The 24,656-nt window shown below is 41.7% G+C and overlaps 1 protein-coding gene across 3 annotated transcripts in view; it reads left to right on the forward strand.

Moving 5' to 3' along the window:
• ADAM12 (ADAM metallopeptidase domain 12) overlaps positions 1-24,656 on the forward strand; it is a 308,214-nt gene that overhangs the window by 15,426 nt on the left and 268,132 nt on the right. For all 3 annotated transcript variants that reach the window (XR_012905666.2, XM_025188248.3, XM_075935285.2), the window contains exon 2: positions 10,152-10,285. Coding sequence is in view for 2 of the 3 variants with exons in the window: in XM_025188248.3 (XP_025044033.2) it covers positions 10,152-10,285 (134 nt within the window). In the remaining variant the exon portion in view is untranslated. The remainder of the gene's footprint in view (positions 1-10,151; positions 10,286-24,656) is intronic.

Below are 24,656 nucleotides of genomic sequence, written 5' to 3' on the forward strand. Positions count from 1 at the left end.
ACTGGAAGTACCACAGCAGACTGATAGGTCTCTATTGTTTAAGCTAGCTGAATAGTGTATATTTGGGCTGGTGGTTAGAAAAAATATTAGATGGGTTGTAATCCAAGCCAAACTACTGATCATTTGACTCTGTTATCTGTGCCTCTGAAACTGAAGACAAATATGCACAAGAATTGTTACACTATTTTGTTGTACAGGCAGTCCCCGACTTACGCGGATCCGACTTACGTCGGATCCGCACTTACGAACGGAGCTTTCTCGCCCCGGAAGTCGGGGCGAGAAAGCCCCATTCGTAAGCTGCTCCGATGCCCCTGGTCTGCTGGGGCATGATTCTGTATGTAAGTCAGAACTGGCGGTCAGTTTCAGCAGTGTCTGAATCTGGACGCCAGTTCCGACTTACATACAGATTCAACTTAAGAACAAACCTACAGTCCCTATCTTGTACGTAACCCGGGGACTGCCTGTACTGTATTTTCTAGTGAATCTTATCTCTCAGAGAATGAGTGCCATCTTTAAAGCTAATCTGTGACATACTCTTCCTATCTGTCATGATGACCATTTGGTTCTTATTTCAAGATACAGTGAAATCTTTATATACAGGCAGTCCCCGGGTTACGTACAAGATAGGGACCGTAGGTTTGTTCTTAAGTTGAATCTGTATGTAAGTTGGAACTGGTGTCCAGATTCAGCGGCTGCTGAAACTGACCGCCAGTTCTGACTTAGATACAGAATCAACTTAAGAACCCCAGGCGTCCCCAAGTCAGCTGCTGCTGAAACTGATCAGCAGCTGATTCCAGGAAGCCCGGGGCAGAGCAACTCTGCCTCGGGCTTCCTGTAGTCAGCGCTGGTCAGTTTCAGCAGAAGCTGACTTGGGGACGCCTGGGGCAGAGCAGCTGGGGTGCTGCTGGGTTGCTCCAGTAGCGCCGCTCCTCGGTGCTACTGGACCAACCCAGCAGCACCCCATCTGCTCTGCCCCAGGAGTCCTGATTCAGCCGCTGCTGAAACTGACCAGCAGCGGCTGAATCAGGACCTGGGGCAGAGCAGCTGGGGTGCTGCCGGGTTGGTCTAGTAGTGGCCAGAGCGGCGCTGCAGGACCAATTGGCAGCGCCCCAGCTGCTCTGCCCCAGGGTCCAAAACAAAAGCCTGGTCTGCTGGGGGGGGCACACTAGCTGCGCCCCCCCCCCAGCAGACCAGGGACACGGGAAGCAGAGCCACAGCGGCAGCGGGGTGCCGCGCCTCTGAGGCTTTGCTCTGGCAAAGTCTCAGAGGCGCGGGACCAGCCGCGGCTGCCGCTTCAGTCCCGGTGCCTGTGGTCTGCTGGGGACCGTCCCCAGCAGACCACAGGCACCGGGACTGAAGCGGCAGCAGCAGCGGGTTCCCGCGCTTCTGAGGCTTTGCCAGAGCAAAGCCTTAGAAGCACGGGAACCGCCGCGGCTGCCGCTTCAGTCCCGGTGCCTGTGGTCTGCTGGGGACCATCCCCAGCAGACCACAGGCACCGGGACTGAAGCGGCAGCCGCGGCGGGTTCCCGCGCTTCTGAGGCTTTGCTCTGGCAAAGCCTCAGAAGCGCGGGAACCCGCCTGGTGCCCCTGGTCTGCTGGAGACAGTCTCCAGCAGACCAGGGGCACCGGAGCAGCTTACGAACGGGGCTTTCTCGCCCTGGAGCTCGCAGGTAGCAATCTGCCACCTCGACCTCCGGGGCGAGAAAGCCCCGTTCATAAGTGCGGATCTGACATAAGTCGGATCCGCGTAAGTCGGGGACTGCCTGTATATCCATTTCACGTGTTCCATGAGTTAGCGATATTTTACAAATAGACTTTGTTCTACCTTAATGTCAGGAAAGCATCATTCCCTCATAAAGTCTGTATGGCCAGTATGAAAAAGCTGAGTCATCTTCTCAAGAGCAAAAACCATAAGGGCCTTATTCTGATCTCACCAAAATAACTTGTGCAATTCCATTGAAGTTGGTAAAGTAATAACCAGTACAAGTGAGATAAGAATCAGGGCTTTAATTATCAAAAAGCGAATCAGCTCTGAAATGTGACTATATAAAAATGGCTCCTTTTTACTCATTAGAACTTCCTCCTTTGTGTATTCAGGATCATGTCTGCTGACTTCCATGGTTAAAATAACATTTTACTTATTTTCACTCTTGTCAGTCCTGGAGAGTCAATCTTATAGAGAACATAATTGGAGATGAGTAGGCTGGGCTGAGTTGTGAAGGGCCAGGAAGGTGAGGTCAAGAAATTTTAATTTTCTTCTGATGGCCAAGGGGAATCCAGTGAGGCAATTTAAACTGTGGGATGGGTGACAAGGTGGAGCTAATAGATGAGGAAATGTTTTTGGCTGTGGCATTTTGGAGGACTGGAAGACAGTGAATTTGTTATTTAGGAGGCAAGAGAGAAAGGTCATAGTAGTCAAGTGGCAGATGACACTGGGGTGGAAGAGAGTTTTACCTTTGGGGATAGAAAGTAATACTGTGGAAAAAGTAGGATCAATATTTATGAATATATGAGAAGAGGGAGAGGTCAAAGGTGAGGCTGTGGTTGTGAGCCTGAGAGACAAGGAGAATAGTGGTGACAAGGACTGAAAATAAAAAAAAAATTCCATTTTGGTCATATTGAGCATCAGCTGATAGTAGCTGTCAAAGGTAAACATATTAAAGAGATGTAGGCCTGAATGCAGAAGAACAGGACAGGCTCAGAGAGGTAGACTCCTCTCTATGCTGCCAACTCACAATAGTAGAAACAGTGGGAGCAGGTGAAGTCTGCAAGGAATAAGATGCAGAGTGCAGAAAAGGCAGAAGCAGGGAGAGAGCCCTGTATGGCTTCTATGGAGACAGAAGAAGGAAGAAGAAGAAACACTACCAAAGGAAGCAGTAAAAAGGATAGGAGGAGTAGAGAAAGAAAGAGAACAATGTGGGGACTGGATTACAAAAGTGAAAGGAAGATGAGGAGTTCCCAAACTATATGGCTACGTCTACACTGGCCCCTTTTCCGGAAGGGGCATGTAAATTTCATGAGTCGTAGTAGGGAAATGCGCGGGGGATTTAAATATCCCCCGCGGCATTTAAATAAAAATGTCCGCCGCTTTTTTCCGGCTTTTAAAAAAGCCGGAAAAGAGCGTCTACACTGGCCCCGATCCTCCGGAAAAAGGGCCCTTTTTCCGGAGGATCGGGGCCAGTGTAGACGCTCTTTTCCGGCTTTTTTAAAAGCCGGAAAAAAGCGGCGGACATTTTTATTTAAATGCCGCGGGGGATATTTAAATCCCCCGCGCATTTCCCTACTACGACTCATGAAATTTACATGCCCCTTCCGGAAAAGGGGCCAGTGTAGACGTAGCCCATGTGATCAATAGCACTTCAGTAGAATGTGCAACAAGTAGAGGTCTGCAGACTTAGCTCTGCTCTGCACTAAGCAATTAGGCCAACATATGACACTAATGCTGCGTCTACACTGGCATGATTTTGCGCAAATACTTTTAACGGAAAAGTTTTTCCGTTAAAAGTATTTGTGCAAGAGAGTGTCTACACTGGCATGTGCTTTTGCGCAAAAGCACATCTTTTGCGCAAAACCATCCGTGCCAGTGTAGACGCTCTCTTGCGCAAGAAAGCTCTGATGGCCCATTTTAGCCATCGGGCTTTCTTGCGCAAGAAATTAACATTGCCTGTCTACACTGGCCTCTTGTGCAAGAATACTTGCGCAAGAGGGCTTATCCCTGTGCGGGAGCATCAGAGTATTTGTGCAAGAAGCACTGATTTTGTACATTACAACGTTAGTGTTCTTGCGCAAATACTCACAGCCAGTGTAGACAGGCGGCAAGATTTTGCGCAAAAGCATCCACTTTTGCGCAAAATCTTGCCAATGTAGACACAGCCTAACTATATTGTATACACATCACAGAGTTGCTCCCACCAACATAAGTATCATACTGCACTGACATCATAACTCCACTTCCATGAGAGGCGTAGGGCTTAAATTGGTATAGTTAGGGTGACACAGTGTACATGTAGAGATTGTGTTACTTTCATTGGTTGAGGGCTGTCATTTTTGTCAATTTCATGGCGCCATGCTGGCGGTCTCACCAGGAAACTATCACATCAGTGGATACTACATTTCAGACTTTTTCTCCACTGTAATCACTTTGCTCAGACCTGTATGTAAAGACTGGATTTGGCTGTGAAATGTTCAGGGATAACTTTATATATGGATGATTCTGTATAAAAACAACATGTGCTGGAATCTATAGAATACTATATGCTTGTTTCTTATGTCCAATCCAATAGTTTAATTCTGTTGATGTTGGGAGAGAAGAATGCAGTCATTTGTCTAGCACTGTTATGGGTTCTGGTTTCATGTTGACTGCATTAAGATCTGGAGTGTTTTGTTTTTTTTACCTTTACTATTGTGCATTTTTTATTATAGGCTAATGAGTTATGGGAGAAGGTTTGTCTTTTACTGGTTGCACAGGGGCACGCAGACAAGTGACTGACTGAGTTTATTAGAGATCTTGAGCACAAGTGAATATGAAACACATCTGTATTTCTTCAAGGGACAGCAACCATTAAAAATGTCAAACTACTTGCTTAGAAAGATGATTATTTTTAACAGAGGTTTATAGTTCAGCTTCTATAAATAATACAAAAGAAAAGTCCCTTTTAAACTTGTGCAATCATTAAATGCCTTTTTTTTGGTGTTGTGGAAAGAAAAAAAGAGCTGTAATAGTATAGTACAGATTAATATAATTTGAATGTTAACTGCTCCAAAGTTGTGCATGTGGAGGAGAGGATGAACTGATTTTTTCCCTTCTATCTGTAGCTTATTATCCACTTGTAGAAAATACTTTATCTCTTGGCTTTTATGTAACTGAAAAAAGAATAAAGGGGCACTGCATCAGGTTGTGGGTTGAATAAAGATCATAAGAGTTACCTTCAGTGCATGCTGAAAATAGAAAATAAAGTTAGCTATGACTGTGACACTTTTCTTCATGAACAATGTGAGACATAAGCCTCAGTGAAGTAGAAATAAAGAGAATCCTGCTAAAAAGGAAAATAGGTGGGTTGTTATAACAAAAGGAAACTAGATCTAATGAAGGCTTAGGGAGATAGAAAGCGCCTATGAAAGCTTAGGGAGATACAAAGGGTCTGGTCTCTCCTTTCATGCAGTTTACCCCAGTCTAAGTTTGCTGACTTATTTTATTCTTTTGTGTTACCGTGACACAGAGGGTACGTCTAAACTACATGGCTCCGTCAACGGAGCCATGTAGATGAGTTTACTCGAAAAAGGGAAATGAAGCGGCGATTTAAATAATTGCCACTTCATTTAAATCAAAATGGCCACCAGACTATGCCAATCAGCTTTTTGTCCGCACCGTGCGGCAGTCTAGACGGGGATCTGCCAACCCCAGAAGCCTTCGTCGGCAGATCCTTTATGCCTCGTGAAACGAGGCTTACAAGATCTGCTGATGTAGGGTTCTGGGGTCGGCAGATCCTCGTCTAGACTGCCGCGCTGTGCTGACGAACAGCTGATTGGTACAGTGTGGCAGCCATTTTGATTTAAATGAAGCGGCGATTATTTAAATTGTCGCTTCATTTCCCTTTATCATCCTGCCTTATATACATGGCTCTGTCGATGGGTGTGTCTAAACTACATGGCTCCAGAGAGTCCCTCAATGAAGATCAGAACTTGTTGTACTAGGCACTGCAGAAACCCAATGATAGTCCTGGTCCTAGAAACTTTACAATCTAAATAGACAGAGCAGCCAAAGAATGGAAGAAAAGAATGATAATGAGAAACTGAGCTACAGAGTGATGAAGTTACTTGGACATAGTTGCACTGGCATTCTGTAGCAGGTCTACTTGGGGCTAAAGCCCAAGGGTAGTGGGACTCAGGGGATAGGCCTTCTACGTGGGGCTGAAGTCCTGGGATTTCAGTTCTCCCTGCTCAGGCTTTGCACCCCCTCATCCCCAGGCCACAGGGCTCAGGCTTAAACTTTGGTCCCCCCTTTCTGGAGTCAGAAGGGGGTCGGGGGGGTCACAGTGGAATGACGTTTCAGAGTCTTTGGATTAGGCTAACTAAAGAAAGCAAGCTCTGGGAGTCTTCTATCGTAAAGTAGATTTTCCATTCCTTGGACCATACTAGTAGCCCTTCTCTGCACCTGTTCCAGTTTGAATTCATCTTTCTTAAACATGGGAGGCCAGAATTGAACACAATATTCCAGATGAGGTATCACCAGTGTCTCATATCACAATACTAATACTTCCCTGTATTTACTGGAAATACCTTGCCTGCTGCATCATAGGACTGCCAGGGCTGGATAAAGGGTGAGGCTAGCCAGGCAGGTGCCCGGGGCGCCAACCTATGGGGGGCGCCTGATGGCAGCTGTAAGGGGCGCCACGCACCCGGGGCTGGGGCCACGCATGTGCCGTGCGCCCGGGGGCTGAGCCGCGCATGCATCCCGCGCCCGCAGCTCAGGGCAGAGGAATGGCTCGAGCCGGCCCTGAGGACTGCATTAATCTTTTTCACAGCCACATCATATTGGTGGGTCATAATCATCCTGTGATCAACCCATTCATCCAAGTCTTTCTCCCTTCTCTGTCACTTCCAATGATAAGTCCCCAGTTTACACCAAAAATTCTTGTTAATCCCTAACTATACAACTTTGCACTTCTAATTTTTATCCCATTTCTTTTACTCTTGTTTTCAAGGTCCTCCAGATCCTCTTCTATAATATTCTGGTCCTCCTGTATATTAGCGATACCTCCCAATTTTGTATCATCCTCAATTTTTTTTTAGCACAGTCACTCTTTTTATGCCAAGACCACTGATGAAAATGTTAAATAAGATTGTTCCCAAGAAAGATCCCTGAGGAACTCCACTCTCTAGCATGACACGTCACCTTTCAGTATGACCAGTTGTTGTCTCCTCTTTAACCAGTTCCTTATCTGCCTTTCAGTCTTCTCCAGTGTAGCTAATAGTTTCCCATGTGGAACTGTATGAAATCATTGAAATCCAGATAGAAAGGATCTCCTGCATTTTCTATATCTAAAAAAATTAATTATCTTCTCAGAGGAGGAGAGGACATTGGTCTGGCACAATCTAGCTTTTGTAAAATCGTATTGTATTTTATCCCAATTCTTGTGTACCTCCACTATGTCCGAAATCTTTGTTCCAAGACCTTGAATGCAATTGAGATAAAACTATATGGCCTGTGGTTTTCTGGGTCACTCTTTCCCCCTTTCTTAAAAATAAGAACGGTATTGGCAGTTTAATCACAGTATATGAGCCCCAAGCTTACAGATTTTTAAATAAATCTTTGCTATTGAACTTGCAATTTCATATGTCAGTTCCTTTAATATTCTTGAATGGAGATGATGTAGGCCTCTTATTTCAGTCCCATTAAGCTATTTGAGTTTAACTACCACTTAGCCACCCTTATCATCCCATGATGAGCCATGCCTAGATTATCTTTAATCATCACTCCATTAATAGATTTAGGAGAATGCCAGGTAAATCAATAAAAAACATACATATCTCCTGATGTTTTTTTCTATTTAAGCTAGCTAATGATTGTGTTACCCTTATACACAGATTCTCTCATTACTCCACTCATGGCAAAATCAGCCAAATACTCCTTGACTTTTGTCTGCACCCCCTTTGTATTGGATTGTTATGGACTCTATTTACCCATCTCTCCACCAGACACCCTACTTACATCTATAGCCCTTTATTCAATACAAGCACCAGAGCTCATTTTCATAGCCACACTGTTTCTCCTCTTATAAATACCTCCGCTCCCTCTACTTTCTTCATTAGCTCATTTTGTGTCTGTCCAGGTTATACTTTAAAGCACTGCAGCTGCCTGCCTGCTACTGGAAGGAGGCTACTCTAGCCCTATGGGGCCCATAGCAAGCAGTGGCACTCCAGCCAGCCCCAATCCACAGCACAGTGGGGTGCTCCAACCTGTCTGCAGTGGGTTGGGGGCAGTGCTCCAGCCCAGCTGCCTGACTGCCCCATCTTATATCAGTTTAGATTTATTTTTAGCACCAATACAGAGCTTTACAGGGATTTTTAGAGCTGTTCTCTCTGGTAAGCATAATGCCATTAGTATATTCAGAGAAAAAAATGCCCAGTAAATAGTGTTGCATGCACATAGCTTTTTTATTTTTTTACACTATATTATGAATCTGAGTAATTGGACAGTGTTGGTCGAGCACTAACTCAGGACTTATGTTTTCTCAGCTCTTTTCTTCCCTAATGTGCATTCTGGGCACCTCAGGATGAAATACTTTGTAACCTGCATGAGTGTCTAGATAGAAGAATTTGAGACCACTGCAGTAAACGAGTATGAAGGCCTTTGGTGAACAAAACTCATATTAACTTGTTAAGTGGAGCACAACTAGAGATTTCCACATGGAGAAGGATAACATGGTGTAGATTAAAAAGTATTGAGGGAATAATAAAAAGTCTAGGATTAAAATTGCTAAACCCCTTTGCTCACAATAAATGTAGAGTCTTCAGTAACCTAAAACTGTAGCATTATGTCTGTGCAATGACTCAAATGTTCAAACTATGAGGACGAACTGTCTCAGCCAAAAAAATGGAAAGAATATAAGAGGAAATCTGTGTTCATCATCTATCTTTCAGGGAACTAACACTATGTAACAAGCATAGTCGGAAGGTTAAATTACTCAAGAGAAATCATGGATCTGGTTGTACAGAAGAGACATGACAACTACAGGTCAGACCTCTCTAGTCTGAAACTCTCTGGCCTCGCAACATTCATGGTCCAGCAGGACCTCAGATGTTGCTGGGCCAGAGAGCTCTGGCAGCTTGGAGTGAGGGCTGGCTGGGAGTCTGATGACATTGTGGTCCGTGGCTGGGAGCAGAGCTGGGGCCAGGAGCACGGCTGGAGCTAGGAGCGTGGCCAAACCTGGGATTCAGGCCAAGGAGTGTGGCTGGACTTGGTGGCCAGGAACATGACTGGGGCCTGTGGCCAGGGTCAGGGCTGGCAGCCAGGGCTGGGGCCAGGGCCAGAAGCACAGCTGGGAGAGGAGCCTGGTGGCCAAGAGGCTGGTGGCCCCCCGGGAGAGCTTAGTGGCCAGCAGCAAGGATCAGAATTGACCTCACTTGGTTTGGCAAACTCCCTTATTCAGGATCAGTTAGGTCCCAAAGGTGCTGGACCAGGAAGGTTCAACCTGTACTTTTTTTATGTCGACTGTGGGTCGGATCATGACAACATGCTGCTGAAGGGCAGTGAACCATGCCCCTGTTACCTTCTTATCTTGGATATGGGATAAAAATCCATCGATCACTACTTCGTTCTTCACACCCCTCTTTAAGACTTTCCTTAGCCATGAGATCTGCAGAGCCCAATCTATTGCTGGTGGCTAGACAGACCTGCTATGCCTATTCCACTTGCCCTTCTTTCCTTCTCCTATTCCAAATTCAACGAGACGAAAAATAAGTACAATATATGTAACTAACAAAGCTGTGCCAATCCTTTACTGGATTCATTGCTCTTCATGTTGTATCTCCAGTCCCTATCCTTTGTCTTTGTTAGACGGTAAGCCTTTAATGTTAGGGATTGTCTCTTTTCTGTGTTTGTGTGGCATCTACCACAACAGGGCCTCAAAACTGATTGGGATCTTTGAATGCAACCCTAATATAAATATTTATTATAACTACTACCTCTGTGTTATGTTAAATAGAGGCTGCTGTTAATAATTTTTTGCAGTGTGGAGTGGGGGGTACAAATGATGTTATGGTACCAGAGTTACACTTTGGGTTTTAAGATTGGGAGTTTCAATGGCACATTAGCTACTACTGCTCTTGCTCTGCTACCTCGAGCCACTGAATCCTTCTTTTTACTCTCCCATCCAGCCTACATTTTCATTGAATTTTTTAAAGAGTGCAGAGTTTGCTGAAAAGTAGAAGTAGTAACAGCCAGAGGGTTCTGTCCCCTGTTCTCTTAGAAGTCAATGAGGGTTTTGTCATTGATTTGAATGGGAAGAAGCATCTGCCCATTATGTTGTAATGTTTCATTCTTCCTTGAACTTACTGTGCTTTGAAATATTCTACCAAGTCACCTTAATAAGGATTATGTTGTCAGATGCTATTTCCTATTAACATACAACTTTTCTTTTCTACCCCAGGAGAGACTGCAGACAGTAAATTGGAGTCCTCCAGGCAACAGATGTTAAAGAACCAGTCAGAACATTATGAGATAATAGTTCCCTACATTTTGAATGGAGAACAATGGAAACCAATACAAAGTATTGATTCAGAGGTTAGTTTTTTATTTTGCTAACTATTATAGTACAACATTATGCAGCAACTGGAAGATTTTAAATGAAAACAGATGACTGTGCTTCATCATCACTGTATCATCTTCCCATTTATTATATTTTAATAAAATGTCTGCCAGCAAGACATGATTATTCACCTAATTTGAATTAATTCTTTTTTTAAAGGAGAGATCTTTGAGTGGTTAAAATGAACACTTGCCTGAGTTCAAAGTTATATTTTATTTTTGATAGAAAAATACATTTAAAAAAAATAGATATTCTGAGAGAAGTTAATGTTAATTGCTTGAACTCTGTTGACAAACTGTGACAAACATTTGTGGGGGTTTTGTTCCTCAGATAGGAATCTTGAGGAAAAGGCATAGGGATGACTTTGGAACAGAAGACTCTTGAAAGGTTGCTTAAGGAAGATTATAGGAAGGTTATAGAAAATATTTAAAAAAAAAAGACAAGAATGGGTTTAGTAAAAAGTCAGTGTAGGCAACTTACTATATGCTATTTTTATGTACCCGCTCCCTCACTAAGCCTGGGACCATTAACCCTGGAGTAATTTAGAACATTTATGTAGATATTCTGTAACAAGGACTGCTCTCTGTAGCTTACAGTAATATTGCTTGTTAGGGCCCATAAGAAGGGGTTGCACTGAGTCGTGTTGCCCAAGGAGCAGTCAAGGGAAGGAATTCTGACAGTCACTTTGTTCCCTGCTTTCCTGTTTAAGGGACGAAATAATCTACAACTGGCTGTAACCAGTTAGATTGCTTCCTTCTCAAAGGTTGCTCAGATCTGTTGGTCAGTACTATAGAGGAAGGTGGAGACAAGCCACTGTCTATTTCTACTTCACCCACATTTCACCCTCCTATATGGTGGAGGAGAACCAGCCCAACTGAGTTTTCTCTCCCCTCTGGTGATGCAGGTGGACTGCAGAAAGGAATGAGAGGATATTTTATGTCCCCTTTGTCTTCCATCTGGGCATATAGATCAAGTGCCAAACTTGCTATCTAAGGCTATGTCTACACTATTTCCCTCTTTCAAAAGACAGATGTGAATTAGACAGATCAAAATTGTAAATGAAGCTGGGATTTGAATTTCCTGTGCTTCATTTGCATAATGGTGGCTGCGCATTCTTTCGAAAATGGGTGTTTCAAAAGTGAAACCACCATCTAGATGTGGTTCTTTCAAAAAAAAAACCAAACAAACCCTTTTTCGAAAGATCCTGTACTTCTCAAAAAATGAGATTTACAGGATCTTTCAAAAAAGGTGGTTTTTTTTTTCAAAAGAACCACGTCTAGACGGTGGTTTCACTTTCGAAATACCCATTTTCGAAAGAACGCATGGCTGCCATTATGCAAATGAAATGCAGGAAATTCAAACCTCAGCCACATTTGCAATTTCAATCTTTCTAATTTACATCCCTCTTTCAAAAGAGGGATGTAGTTTAGACATGCCCTAAATTTCACATGCAAATTTTTGTTTTCTTCCAATTCCCTTTTTGAATTATTCTAAAAGTCATGTATCAAAAATGTGTAAAATGAAACAGAAGCTTAGCCAAAAAAGTAGACCTGTACTGTAATTTAATAACCCTTTACAGCAAAATCATATTAAATTACTGTAAGTGCTCTCCTTTTGAGGGATATTGCTTTTGAGTTATGCTAAGTAGCAATTGACAGAAGTGATGTGAACAGATTTTAAAGTCATGGATGAGACTTATTTTAAAAATTCATATTTAAATTTTGCTTCATATTTTTTCAAATTAAAAGGGAAAAAAGTCATATCTTTTTTTAATTTGAATTTCTGTCCTGATAAGACTATTGTTATCGTGATTCTATAAAAACGTGCAATATTATGATAGAGAGCTCTGATGGCTTTGTCCTAAATGTATGTGCAAGTCTATTTTTAGAACATTTAATTGGAAACAGACATTCTCCTTGCAGAGTACTTTAGACTGCTGAAACCCACTGTAGTTTTCTGCAAAGGTTACAATGGAATACCTTTTATGTAATGATAATGATTTATATTATTAATTTGTTTCCCAGATTTTCTTGCAGTTTAAGATGAACATTAGAAAAGATTTGTGGTTTGGTAGGGAGATCCATTTGCTGTGTCAGCACTTCTTAAAAAATATTGCTCTTCCATGGAAACTGTTATAAATTAAATACGTAAGTGCAGATCAAACTGTGGGAAGAACAACAATGTTAAACTGGTTGAGGGAGAAAAATTATGAATAGCTTGTCATGTTGTTGATCAAAAGCAGGAAAGTTAAACAATGTGTTGGAAGTTAAATAAGATCTTTTGGTTTCAAAAGAGGTAAAGAACATTTTTGTTTTGTTTTTTACTGAATATTGTGAGAAATAACCAGGGAGTTACACTGTAGTAGAAAATTAGAAAGGTAAACCAGTATTGTGTGTGTAATGCTGGCATATTAGTTACTTGGGTATGTAAATAGATACTTACTTTCCACTGAATTCATCCAGGCAGTAATGTATTTTGATCTCTCAAACTTTAAGGTAGGTTGATCCTGCTTATCACTTGTATGGAAGACTTTTGAATTAAAAACGGAATTGCGTTGGTCATTCAGTAGATTGCATTAGCTCCATCCTCTCAAGGAAAGATTCTCTTCTCAGTTATTCCAGTGCTTGGTGGAGATATTCATGAATTAGAGTGCTGAGATCAGAATCTGGTGCTGAATTAATACTGAAGCAGTGTCTGCATGCAAGGGATCAACCATGCAGAATAACAGCAGAACTTGAACGATAGTCAGACTAGATGATCATAATGGTCCCTTCTGACCTTAAAGTCTATGAGTCTATGAATCTTGATTTAGTGAAATCAGTTATGCTGTTATTGACATTGGGACTATATTTTCAGCAACAAAATATGTCATTGCAGCCTATTTTATATAAATATAAGTAACGCATGACCTTTCAAGGATACTTAACTATATGGGAAGTTCGGGAGGCTGAGGGGGGATTATCTGCCATTTTCAAACAAGAGGGGATTTTAAAAAGTGTGGGGGGGCAAAATTTCAAATCAGGATAACTTGAAATGACCTATAATTCAAAATTAATTCACTGATTTTTTTTCAAACTGTGCAGAAATAAACTAAATGGAAACTGGAACATTTATATGGATATATATATATATATATATGCACACCCACAAACTAACATCACTTTATATTTTAAAAAATAAACTAGGTATCTTTGATATAAGTTATATCTTATATTAGACGTATATCTGTGATTTTGAATATACAGCTCTCTATGTTTGTGATTGTTAGAGAGCTCCAATGCTGTATGCATTGTTGTTGGCGCGGTTTTGGTCCCAGGATATAAGAAAGACAAAGTGGGTGAGGCAGTATTTGTTATTAGACCAACTTCTGAAGTTAGTCCAAAAAAAGATTTTACCTTATCCACCTTGTCTCTCTAAAGATTCACAAGACATTTTTGATAAAGCTGTTTGTTAGCCCCACTGTTTTCACTAATCTCCAGTTTGAGTATTTAATGTGGCCCACCGAAATTCCTTTCTTAGTTTTAAGTAGACATAGTATTTAATTTCTTGTACTGCCCTGTGACTCAGTTGTGGAAAAGCTTATTTCCAGGAGTAGTGTCTGCTATTGTGAGTAATTCAGTTATCCTCAGTGGAATTACCGATGAGTAAGGTTGTTCTTGTGTGTATTTACAAAATCAGGCCTCTAAACAGTTGTTAGGCATTGATAAATGCTTTTAAGCAGCTTTTACGTTACGCCCAGATATGGCTGCTTTTTAGTGTGTGACAAAATTGTTCTTATATATGTGTGCAGTAAAGAAGGTGCCGATAGGTATTATATTTTAAGGCTGACTTCCAACTTCCATTCTAACTTCCCCTTTTTAGTTCTTCATAACTTTTCCTATCAAATCCATTTTAGTGCGGACATTTTCCATGCTTGGTCTCACTCCAAAAGGTGTTAGTAAAATCATTTCAGGTGCTTTTGTTTTTATGCAAGTGAAGAAAAAAAACCCCTCTCTTCCCAGTTATTTCAGGCTGAATTTTTCCTTCCAATCTGCTTTGAGACTTAAAAATCATGCCAATTTTGATTAAAGTTGGACCAATAACTTTACCATGCACAGTAGGAATTTTAAAATAAGGTCTCCCTCAGAACTTTTATTTATGCTAAAATTCAACATGTTGCGAATGGGCCTTAATAGAGATGATAATTATCTTACACATTACAAAGACAGCCTTCCCACCTTTTGATATTCGTAGTGTCCCCAGATAAGCCACTTAATTGGCTCTCACAGTAAGCAATTTCCTCCTTCCTTGTCCCTTTCCTCTCTGACCCCACCTTCTGTTCTATGCAGCTGATTTGTTAGTTTATAATTTTTTTACCTTCTTTCAGTGTATCCCTCTGTTATATAATGGTCATGCCTATTCACTTGCAGAATTTGATCTGAAGAAGTGGGTCTGCCCCATGAAAGCTCATCATCTAATAAAACTATTTTGTTAGTCTTTAAAGTGCTACATGACTGCTTGTTTTTGTTTTACAAAAGAGTGTATGGTCTGCTTAGTTTGCATTTAAGCAGTAAATAGAGCCATCCAGCAGGAAGGGAAACTCATTATAGGTGAGTAAAAACCTGCAGGGAACATCCTTCCTCATTAACGTTTTGTCTCCTGGTATCTAGCCAGACATATTTTTCAAAAGGGGGACTGAAACTATAAAAAGGAAGAGTAAACACTGCATGGTACCCTGCCCCTCCTGTTTGTGGCATTTTCTATATCTGAAGCAAGAAAGGAAGCCTTTATTGGTTCTGGGAGAAGAGGTCCAAAGGGTTTGGTCAGTAAGACTGCTGAAATAATATGGTGAGAAATTTTGCCTAAATCTCTTAAAGTTGAAGTTAGGCATCAGTAGTATATTAAGGTTTTCTTATAACCATTTCTGATTTTTATGCCTCACACCCTGTTATGTTTCAAACCCATATTTGCAAATCAGTTGCCGCTTGTGACCCATAATGAAAGTAAGTCAGTATCAAACTTCAGAACCAATAGAGAATCCGGTTTGGCTTAGCAGGCAGAGCAGTGGACTGATTGTTTTTCCTGGTTTTGCTAGTGGCCTTTTGGGGGGACCTTGGGCAACTCACTTGTCCTCTCCATGCCTCAGTTTCTCTTTTGTAAAATGGGATAATGATATTCGATCTCCTTTGCACAGCATTCTGATATTTACTGATTAAAAGTGCTATTCTAAAGTATTCTCAGTGTTTAAAAGTGCCTAATGCAGTACTTCCGATATTAAACTGCAAAAAAATGCATTCTTTAATACCTATGTGCTAAGATCCCTTTAGATCAGTGTTTCTCAAAGTGGTCCTCAAAACCAATTTGAGAGACCTGGTAACTGACTGTTCTGGTATGTTTACTAACTTGTTCCATGGCCATGGAGCCTCGTGGCTCCCATTGGCTTCGATTTGCCATTTACAGCCAAAAGGAGCTGTGGGAAATGGCAGCCTGGCCCACACCACTTCTTGCGGCTCTCCTTGGCTACAAGAAGTGAAATGGAGTAAACGGGAACCAGAAGGCTCCATGGCCGTGGTGTCAGTAAGTAAATACACCGGCATGGCTAGTTAGCAGGTTTCTCAAAGTGGTTTCACAGACCACTTTGAGAAACACTGCTTTAGATTTAACAAGTTATGGAGTGTTGGACTTGTGTTCTTAAAATGGAAATATCAGAGACTATTAAGAAGTGGTGTTCGTAATTCAGTAGGGGATATTGTTTTCCATGAATCAATCCTGAACCAATGCCCCAATTTCAACTGGATATAGTGTTCATTTCCTGCCTCTGAACTGCTGGGGTACCGAGAGGTGTTAAAGTGTTGTTGAGTTTCATTCTACAGCATGATGCAATGTGTTAAGTTTGTGAAGTTCTGTGGGATGCTTAAGCTTTTCATAAAAAGATCTTGCCATTAAGAAGCCTTGCTGATTTAATATACAGAAAATAGGGAGAGGGGAGTTAAATTACATAATTTCTCAGTCTCTTCATCAGCATTTAGCAGGCCCCTGTAGGGTGAAAATCTCTTCCATAAGAGAGATGTCATGCTGAGAAACTTGGCTGGAACTTCGTCCTACTTGGCCAGTGAAGGTTGGCAGTGGTATAATGATCTTGGCCAACTCAGTCTTCCCACTGATCCTACTACCCCAGCTGAATCTGCCAGAGATTGTTATATCTAATGGCGTTCCTCAGAGAGTCTTTGTCACATTTGTTGCCTCTGACCCACCAGCTATGAGGTAGTGTCTCAGTCGTAGGGCTCAGAATCTGTTAATACATTCCTATGTAACATGATGTAGTCTAAAGAACATCACATTAATGTGAATTTTCAGACTGGTATTAAAAAAATCCCCAACTCATATTTTCCATGATCTTACTTAGAAATACAGTTCATGCCTGTAACCCAATAAACCTTTAACATCATATTAAAAGCTTCAGCTAATTTGCTGCAATTTTGTTGTATTATTCTGAGTGTGTTAAAAGGCTTGTACTGAGACATTTTCATATTGAATTAATTTAGCCCATTCTTGGCGATTTCTTTCTTGTAGCAGACTCTATGAACATAAAGCATGAATTTTGATTCTGGAAAGTAAAGTCTTATTTTATTCCAGCTGTGAAAATGTGATCTGTCCTCTATAGGCAAAAAGGAATGTCTCCATTCATGGCAGCATACTTTTAGTGCTTGGTGGTAATAAAACACATGGGCCACCTCTAATAAAACTGAATTCATTCTGCGTAAGATTCCTGCCTGTACTAATGAAGTTTAGAGATCATAAATGTCCTAAGTGCCATTGCAGCTGAGTAATAATACACATCTCACAGAATTGGACCCTTATCTCAGAGCATCCCACAGATTAAGCTCAATACAATGCAGCTGCCTATCTTTGAAGAATGAAGGGTGGAATTGAACTTGTAGCTCCAGTAAATCCAGCTAATATAATAATAGAAATGTAGCCGTGTTAATCTGGTGTAGCTGAAGCAAAATGCAGGACTATGTAGCACTTTAAAGACTAACAAGATGGTTTATTAGATGATGAGCTTTCGTGGGCCAGACCCACTTCTTCAGATCAAATAGTGGAAGAAAATAGTCACAACCATATATACCAAAGGATACAATTAAAAAAAATGAACACATGAAAAGGACAAATCACATTTCAGAACAGAAGGAGGATGCGGGGGAGGGGGGCGGGCGGGAAGGAAGGTAAGTGTCTGTGAACTAATGGTATTAGAGGTGATAATTGGGGAAGCTATCTTTGTAATGGGTAAGGTAGTTGGGGTCTTTGTTCAATCCCCCCGGAGAGTGTCGAATTTTAGCATGAATGACAGTTCAGAGGATTCCCTTTCAAGTGCAGATGTAAAAGGTCTTTGTAGCAGAATGCAGGTAGTTAAGTCGTTGAGACAGTGTCCTTTCTGGTTGAAATGGCAAGAAATTGTTTTTTCTTTACAAAGAAAATTTCTTTAAAAACAATTTCTTGCCATTTCAACCAGAAAGGACACTGTCTCAATGACTTAACTACCTGCATTCTGCTACAAAGACCTTTTACATCTGCACTTGAAAGGGAATCCTCTGAACTGTCATTCATGCTAAAATTCGACATTCTCCGGGGGGATTGAACAAAGACCCCAACTACCTTACCCATTACAAAGATAGCTTCCCCAATTATCACCTCTAATACCATTAGCTCACAGACATCTACCTTTCCCCACCTCTAATATCATTAACTCACAGACACTTACCTTCCTCCCCCCCCCCTGCATCCCCCATCTGTTCTGAAATGTGATTTGTCCTTTTCATATGTGTTCCTTTTTTTTAAATTGTATCCTTTGGTATATATGGTTGTGACTATTTTCTTCCACTATTTGATCTGAGGAAGTGGGTCTGGCCCACGAAAGCTCATCATCTAATAAACCATCTTGTTAGTCTTTAAAGTGCTACATAGTCCAGCTACTATAAATGTGATATCTGTCTGATTTACAAGTCCTATAACATCATCCCTGGTTTCTGAAAGCAGCGTAAGAAAAAACAGGCATGGTATATGCAGTTAATGGCTTAATCATGGTAGTAAATGACAGTCAATGGATGAGAATAAGGTTATTTTTACAATAGAACACTTATTTTTTAATTAATTGGAGACTAATATCTCCAGTCCAAAGTATAATGGTACCGCACATGAAGCTGCAATATCATCCACGGCATCCTTGTCTTCTCATCCTTCAAACTACTTCAGAGTGGTTTCCAGTTCATTGAAAGGATCAAAACGTGAAAGGATGTGAACTTTATCTTTAGCAGCAATATTTTATGGGATTTTTTTTTAAATTCAAGCCCTCACAGTGTGTAGACAAGTCTGAGCTATGTTCTAAAATGGCTTAAAAACTCCATATAGCTTAGATCCTAGTTTGGTGAGCCATTTTATAACACAATTAAACTTGGTTGAGTGTTTAAATCATATTAAAACTTTTCTAGGAGAAACTGGTTTTGCAAAACTGATTCCAAGGAAGCTGCTAACACAATTAGTACAGTTTTTATGTACATGGTTTAAATGTGGTGTTGTTCCATGTGTTGGGGGAGGGGAGAGGGCACTTTTAATTGTACACGGTTTCTGCCTTGAAGGAATTCTGTGTCTTTTTTTTTCTCCCCAAGGATGTAATTTCAGAATATGCTTAAGCTTTAAAAGTTCAAACTATTGCAAACTAAAGAGCAATAGATCCTGTGGAGCAATGAGACTTAATGAACATAAAATATGCTAATATAATTCAACTTAATAGGAGTTGTGGGTTTTTTAAAATACTTCTGCCTTATTTCACTTACAATGTCTTTTTTACTGCTTACTTTCAAGGATTCAAAGGCCTTGAAGGGACACCAGCCCACAGTCACTAATTTTCACATTATTTCCAAACTGAATTTGCTTCATTTAAACTTTCAGCATGTAAATTATATTATTCTTTCCTCTGCTAAATAGAAAAGCCTGTTATCAAACAGTTGTTCCCCATATAGGTACTTATGGACTGTGTTCATGTCACCCTTTAACTTTTTCTTTGTTCAGATAAATAGATTAAGCTCTTTGAGTCTCTCCTTATAATAAGGCAGGTTTTCTAGCTCTTTAATAATTTCTGTGGCTCTTCTCTGAACCCTCTTTTTATATCTACATCCTTCTTGAATTGTGGATTCAACAAATGAACACAATATTCCAGTAGTGGTCTCACCACTGGCTGAACAGAGATAAAATAACCTCTCCGCTTCTACTCAAGAGTCCCCTCTTTACATACACAAGGCTCTTTTGGCTCTAGAGCCACATAAGAGGTTCATGTTCGAGTGGTTATCCATTGCAACTCCTCAAATATTTTTCAGAGTTGCTGGTTCCCAGGATGGGATCCTCCATTGTGTAATCATGGCACACATTCTTTGTTCCCCGATGTACATATTAGGGATGTGAAAGGTTAACCCGCGATGGGCAATAATTGTTGCTGGAAGCCACTCCAAGAATTTGGAAAGTAGGCAAGGGCCGCACTCTTCCATGATATTAATGGAGGTGTGAGGCCTGGAATGGAGGTTGGGTGCAGAAGGTAGCATGCAGTAAGGAATTGGGGTGCAGGAGAGAGCGTGGTGTCTGGAAAGAAATTTGGGAATAAGAGGTGGTTATGACCTAGGACAGGGGACTGGAGAGCAGTGGTTTAGATTGTGACCTGGGGCAGGGGATTAGGGTGCAGGAAGGAGTGCAGGAATTTGGGTTATAACCTTGGGCAGGAGATTGGGGAGCATGAAGGAGTGCAGGGGTTTAGGTAATGACCCAGGGCAGGAGATTGCGGTGCAGGATCTAGGAGGAGGTATAAATGCAGGAGGAGAGGAGAGGGTTTGGGTTATGTGGGGTAGGGGAGGCAAAAGGTTGGGGTGCCAGAGGCAGGCTCTGGTTGGGAGACTTACCTGCCTGACTCCCTGCTAGCAGCCTTCTAAGGCTGACTCCCTGCCTGTCCTGCCCCTGCACTGACTGCAGGGTCCAAGAGGACTTTGAATAGCTACAAACCTAAGAGGAGAGGGGAGGACGGTGCTTTGCAAGCTGCCTGTTAACAACAGGCAGCTCCCATTGGCTGTGCTTAGAACCGTGGATAATGCCATTAAAATCCTTTTGATTTTTTTATGGAAGTTACAGAACAGAAGGGGAAAAGGTTAAAGCATTTGAAATGTAAACTGTTAAGTAAGGCTTTCATTTTAACATCCCAGGTTCCCGTTTTCACTAAAGACAGAGGTTTTTAAAAGGAACACCATCAGCCCCACCCTGCTGACTTGACACTCTTAGATTGTATTACTAATGGTAATAATGGTCCCTTTTGAGCAGGGGAAGAAAAAATAAGTTGAGATGGGCTGGAGCTGGTTAGTAAGGTTTGGTCCTGTTTCCTAGAGGATGAAACAAGACAATATAAACAAAAGGGGAAAGAAGAGAACAACAAAGATTTAACACACAACTTCTGTCTCTGGTGTATGTTGACTTTCACTTGCAATCTGACAGGTGGAAAAACACAAGCAGAGCTCACAGTTTTAACAACTGCTCTAAGACCTGCAAACTTTTATATGCATTGCGCTGTGTTAGGTCATTGCTTTTAGCTGCCTTTTCTGGTCACTGGCTCAAGGATGTGTTGCAAAAGATGTAGTATGACTAAGCCCAGACTCCTATTAGACAGAAAGAGAAAGGAGAGGCATAGGAAAGATAAGAAGTAAGGTGGAGGAAGGGAAAGAGGACCTGGGGAGGGTAGGAGGGCAAAGCCCAACTTCCCAGAGAGTGTTCAGGGTAGTGATGTTAAATTTCGGTTATCTGACTAATGTAGTCAATACAATTTGTATCGACTACATGATTAGTCGATAAGGACCCCCTCTGAGTAGTCCCAGCTCGTGCTGGCTCTGGGAGCCACCTGCACTGTGGTTCTGCATTTTAAACATAGTAAGGGCTGCCAGGCTCTTGCTTCATTTAAAATGCAGAGGTGCAGCATCCCAGAGCAGCATGAGCTGGAACTGTTTGGTCCTGGCTCGCACTGAGTCCAGCAACCCCTATTCGCGGCAACCAGCCCTGCAGTGGCCATCAAGAGATGCTTCCCACCTGGCCCCTATCTGCTGCAGTTATATAGGCCTGGGGTAGTCCATTCTCAACAGGGCAGACTGCATACTGACCCCCTTATCCCCATATCCATCTCAGAGCAATGACCGAAATGAAGGAAAACAAACCTTTTTTGAGTTAAGGACCTGAGCCATTCCAGGTAAATCTTTCAGTCTCTCCATATATTTTAGAGTGTGACTGTGAGTCCGACTGTCTATGTTTCTGTGAAATCCATTTGTTTAAGAATTCCTCCTAAACAATAGGAGTTAGGGCCACCAAATTCAGTATGCAGCTTCCTCTTATCCTAACTTAAAGCAAGGAGAGGATTTCATCGTGCCAGGAAAACGAGAAATCCCTGGAATGGGACTGTTTTCTATAACTTGGGCTATGTCTAGACTGCAGGCTTCTTTCGAAAGAGGCTCTTTCGAAAGATCGCGTCTAGACTGCAGGCGGATCTTTCGAAAGAGAAATCCGCTTTTTTGAAAGAGAGCACCCAGCGAGTCTGGATGCTCTCTTTCGAAGACGGCCTCTTTACATTGAAGAACGCCTTCTTTCAAAAGAGGAACTTTCGAAAGAAGGCGTTCTTCCTCGTGAAATGAGGTTTACCGCCATCGAAAGAAAAGCCGCGTTCTTTCGAAATAATTTTGAAAGAACGCGGCTTGAGTCTGGACGCAGGGGAAGTTTTTTCGGGAAAAGGCTACTTTTCCCGAAAAAACCCCTGAGTCTGGACACGGCCTTGGAAAGGGAGGGGGCAGAGAGGAGGGATGTGATACTAACAATGGTCCCTGGAGGCACTGAGCGCAGAGGGGAGCTATACTGCAGAGTGACAACTGGGGGCAGCTGCACCACCAAGAGAGTGGCCAACTGGGGCTGGGGCTTGCCATCTTGCCCACCATCAGACCAAGTTAGCAGCCCTCCTGCCCCAAACTCTTCCCCACCCTGGCCTGTGGCTGCAGTGTTGGAGGGGAGGGAGCCCTGTCAGATGGGGGGAAATGCCCCAGAGGGGCTGAGGGGAGAAGGCGGCCTCTGGGGGAAGAAAAGAGGCCCGTGCCAGATAGGACCCTCCCCCCAACCCTCACTCTTGCACCCCCATTTCCTCAGCCCTCTACCCTGAGCTCCTCCTCAACTTTCCACCCTGACTCCTGCCCCCCCAGCACCTCCATTCTCCTGCCCTGCCCCTCACATTCCCAGGGCCATGCCCTGATTTCTACACCTCCACACTACTAGCCTTCTGTCCTGAAGGAACCAAGGAGTGCTGGATAAATCTCAAATTTTAACAAATAAGAATGAGACCAAAGGTCATACAGTCATCAAATAGCATTAGCAACATTTCCCACTTAACAGGGCTGTTTTTCATTGTCAGGTATTGCACTTCTGCCTTTTTCAAACTGGAAAGGAGTTTCTGGAAATGAATCTGTCACAGGAAAAGGTGCAGAATAATTCTATCCTCCTTTGAGCGCCACACAATTATACTCCCATTTTAAATACAGTATCCTCCACTTATGTTGACACGGTCACGTACATTTAAAGTTAGAGAGAACAGGAGAGGTACATTGAAATCAAATACTATAACCAAATACAGTTTTGTTGGTGACAATATACACGGTATAAAACAGGAGGGGTGGGTTTGGGGTTTGGGTTTTTTTTTTGCATTTATGAACATTACTATGGAAGAGTTGGCAAGGAAAATTGACAGATGGAAATAAGTTGGAGAAGCTTTAATCATATGTTTTCTGTAAAATAAATGTCCAGAACCTGTGTAAATGTACTCTTCTTAGTTAAACAAATTCCTGAAACACAAAAAATGTACATTTTTTACTGAAACCATAACAGTAACAACTGTACATGTCCTTACTCAAATTGACTCAGCAAACAGACCCCTGCATTGCATTCAGACTAGCCTATTTTATATTAGCTTGAAAGAAAACTCTTTCAAATCAGGGCAGAATAGACTTAACCATTTATTGCCAAAAGGTTGGGATGCCCTCAGAGTGCTAGTACTGAAGCGTAGACATGCCCTCAGAGTGCTAGTACTGAAGCTGTTGGAATATAGGGGAGAACATCTGCAGTGAAAATGCAGCATAAAAACTAATAATTCTCTTTTCAGGGAAATAAAATATTTCATTGATACTTAATTTGGCAATACCTGGGTGAATTTTAGAGATTCATAGTCTCTTGAAAATTAGAAGAAAATCAGCACAAGTATGTTCTTCAAATTATTTTTCTTGGATAGCTATTCTCTGATCTCACTCATGCAGCTCCCTGTTTTCTGTTTACTATGAGCAAACTCTTGTTTTCAGTACAAATACTGAATGAGCAGGCTGAATAACTGGGGTGTGGAGGGAAATAGGGGTTCAGAGGAGTTATGTGACGAGTTACACAGGGCAAAACATTGGTGAAGTAATCAAAGGACTTAGATTACTATGGTGATTGTGTTTCCTGCTGCTTTTTATTGTTAGTTCTAACATGGTGATTGAGTTTTCTTCTAACTACTGTATACAAAATTCAGAGCGGCTCCAGAATCCTGACTCCTTTACAGATGTGCATGCTTTTTAGCATACTGAATTGCAATAGGTATTATGGTACAATACAAAGATAGTAATGTCAGACTGTATTGATCTTCATTTTACCAGTCTAAGTTTAACCAATAAGAGCAACAAAGACCAGTGAGCTGTGAAGCTTAAAGTATAGTGTAGCATTTCCGCAGCACCAAGATGTGTTGATATTGAGCAAAATGTGTGCTCTAGAGTCTATTGCTGGAATGGCTTAGCCCCTGATTGTGAAAGCTATCTATGAAAGACTCTCCCCTCCAAAAGATCAAACCCAGAAAGGCCAGTTTAACGAAAGGATAAAATATTTTACTATGTAATTTTATTATTTAGGTATCTGGATTTTAGGAATAGCAAGTTCTGTGCTTTGTTTAAAAGCTGTGCATTTGGACAAGTCGCAAAAGAGGATTTTCAAAGACACAATGGCAGTTGGATGCCCTAATTCCATTGATGTTGAAATTGGGCACCTAACTCCTATCTATGACTTTGATTTTCCGTGGTGGTCTCTTTGCCTCCAATTGTAAAATTGAAATTTCATTTAATTGCTTTCTGGAGTTCTGTACAAATCAATGTTTATAAATGGCTTTTAAAATTAAAAGTATTATGAAACTATATTATTTTTTATGCTCAGAATATCGAGGTGGCCAGGAATATGTGTTAGTTCTGGGTAAATGAGAGATATTTTGCAAGGACAGGGAAAACTGTG

This window comes from Pelodiscus sinensis, chromosome 8, assembly GCF_052426305.1.
Source record: "Pelodiscus sinensis isolate ZL-2025 chromosome 8, ASM5242630v1, whole genome shotgun sequence".
NCBI classification, from domain to species: domain Eukaryota; kingdom Metazoa; phylum Chordata; order Testudines; family Trionychidae; genus Pelodiscus; species Pelodiscus sinensis.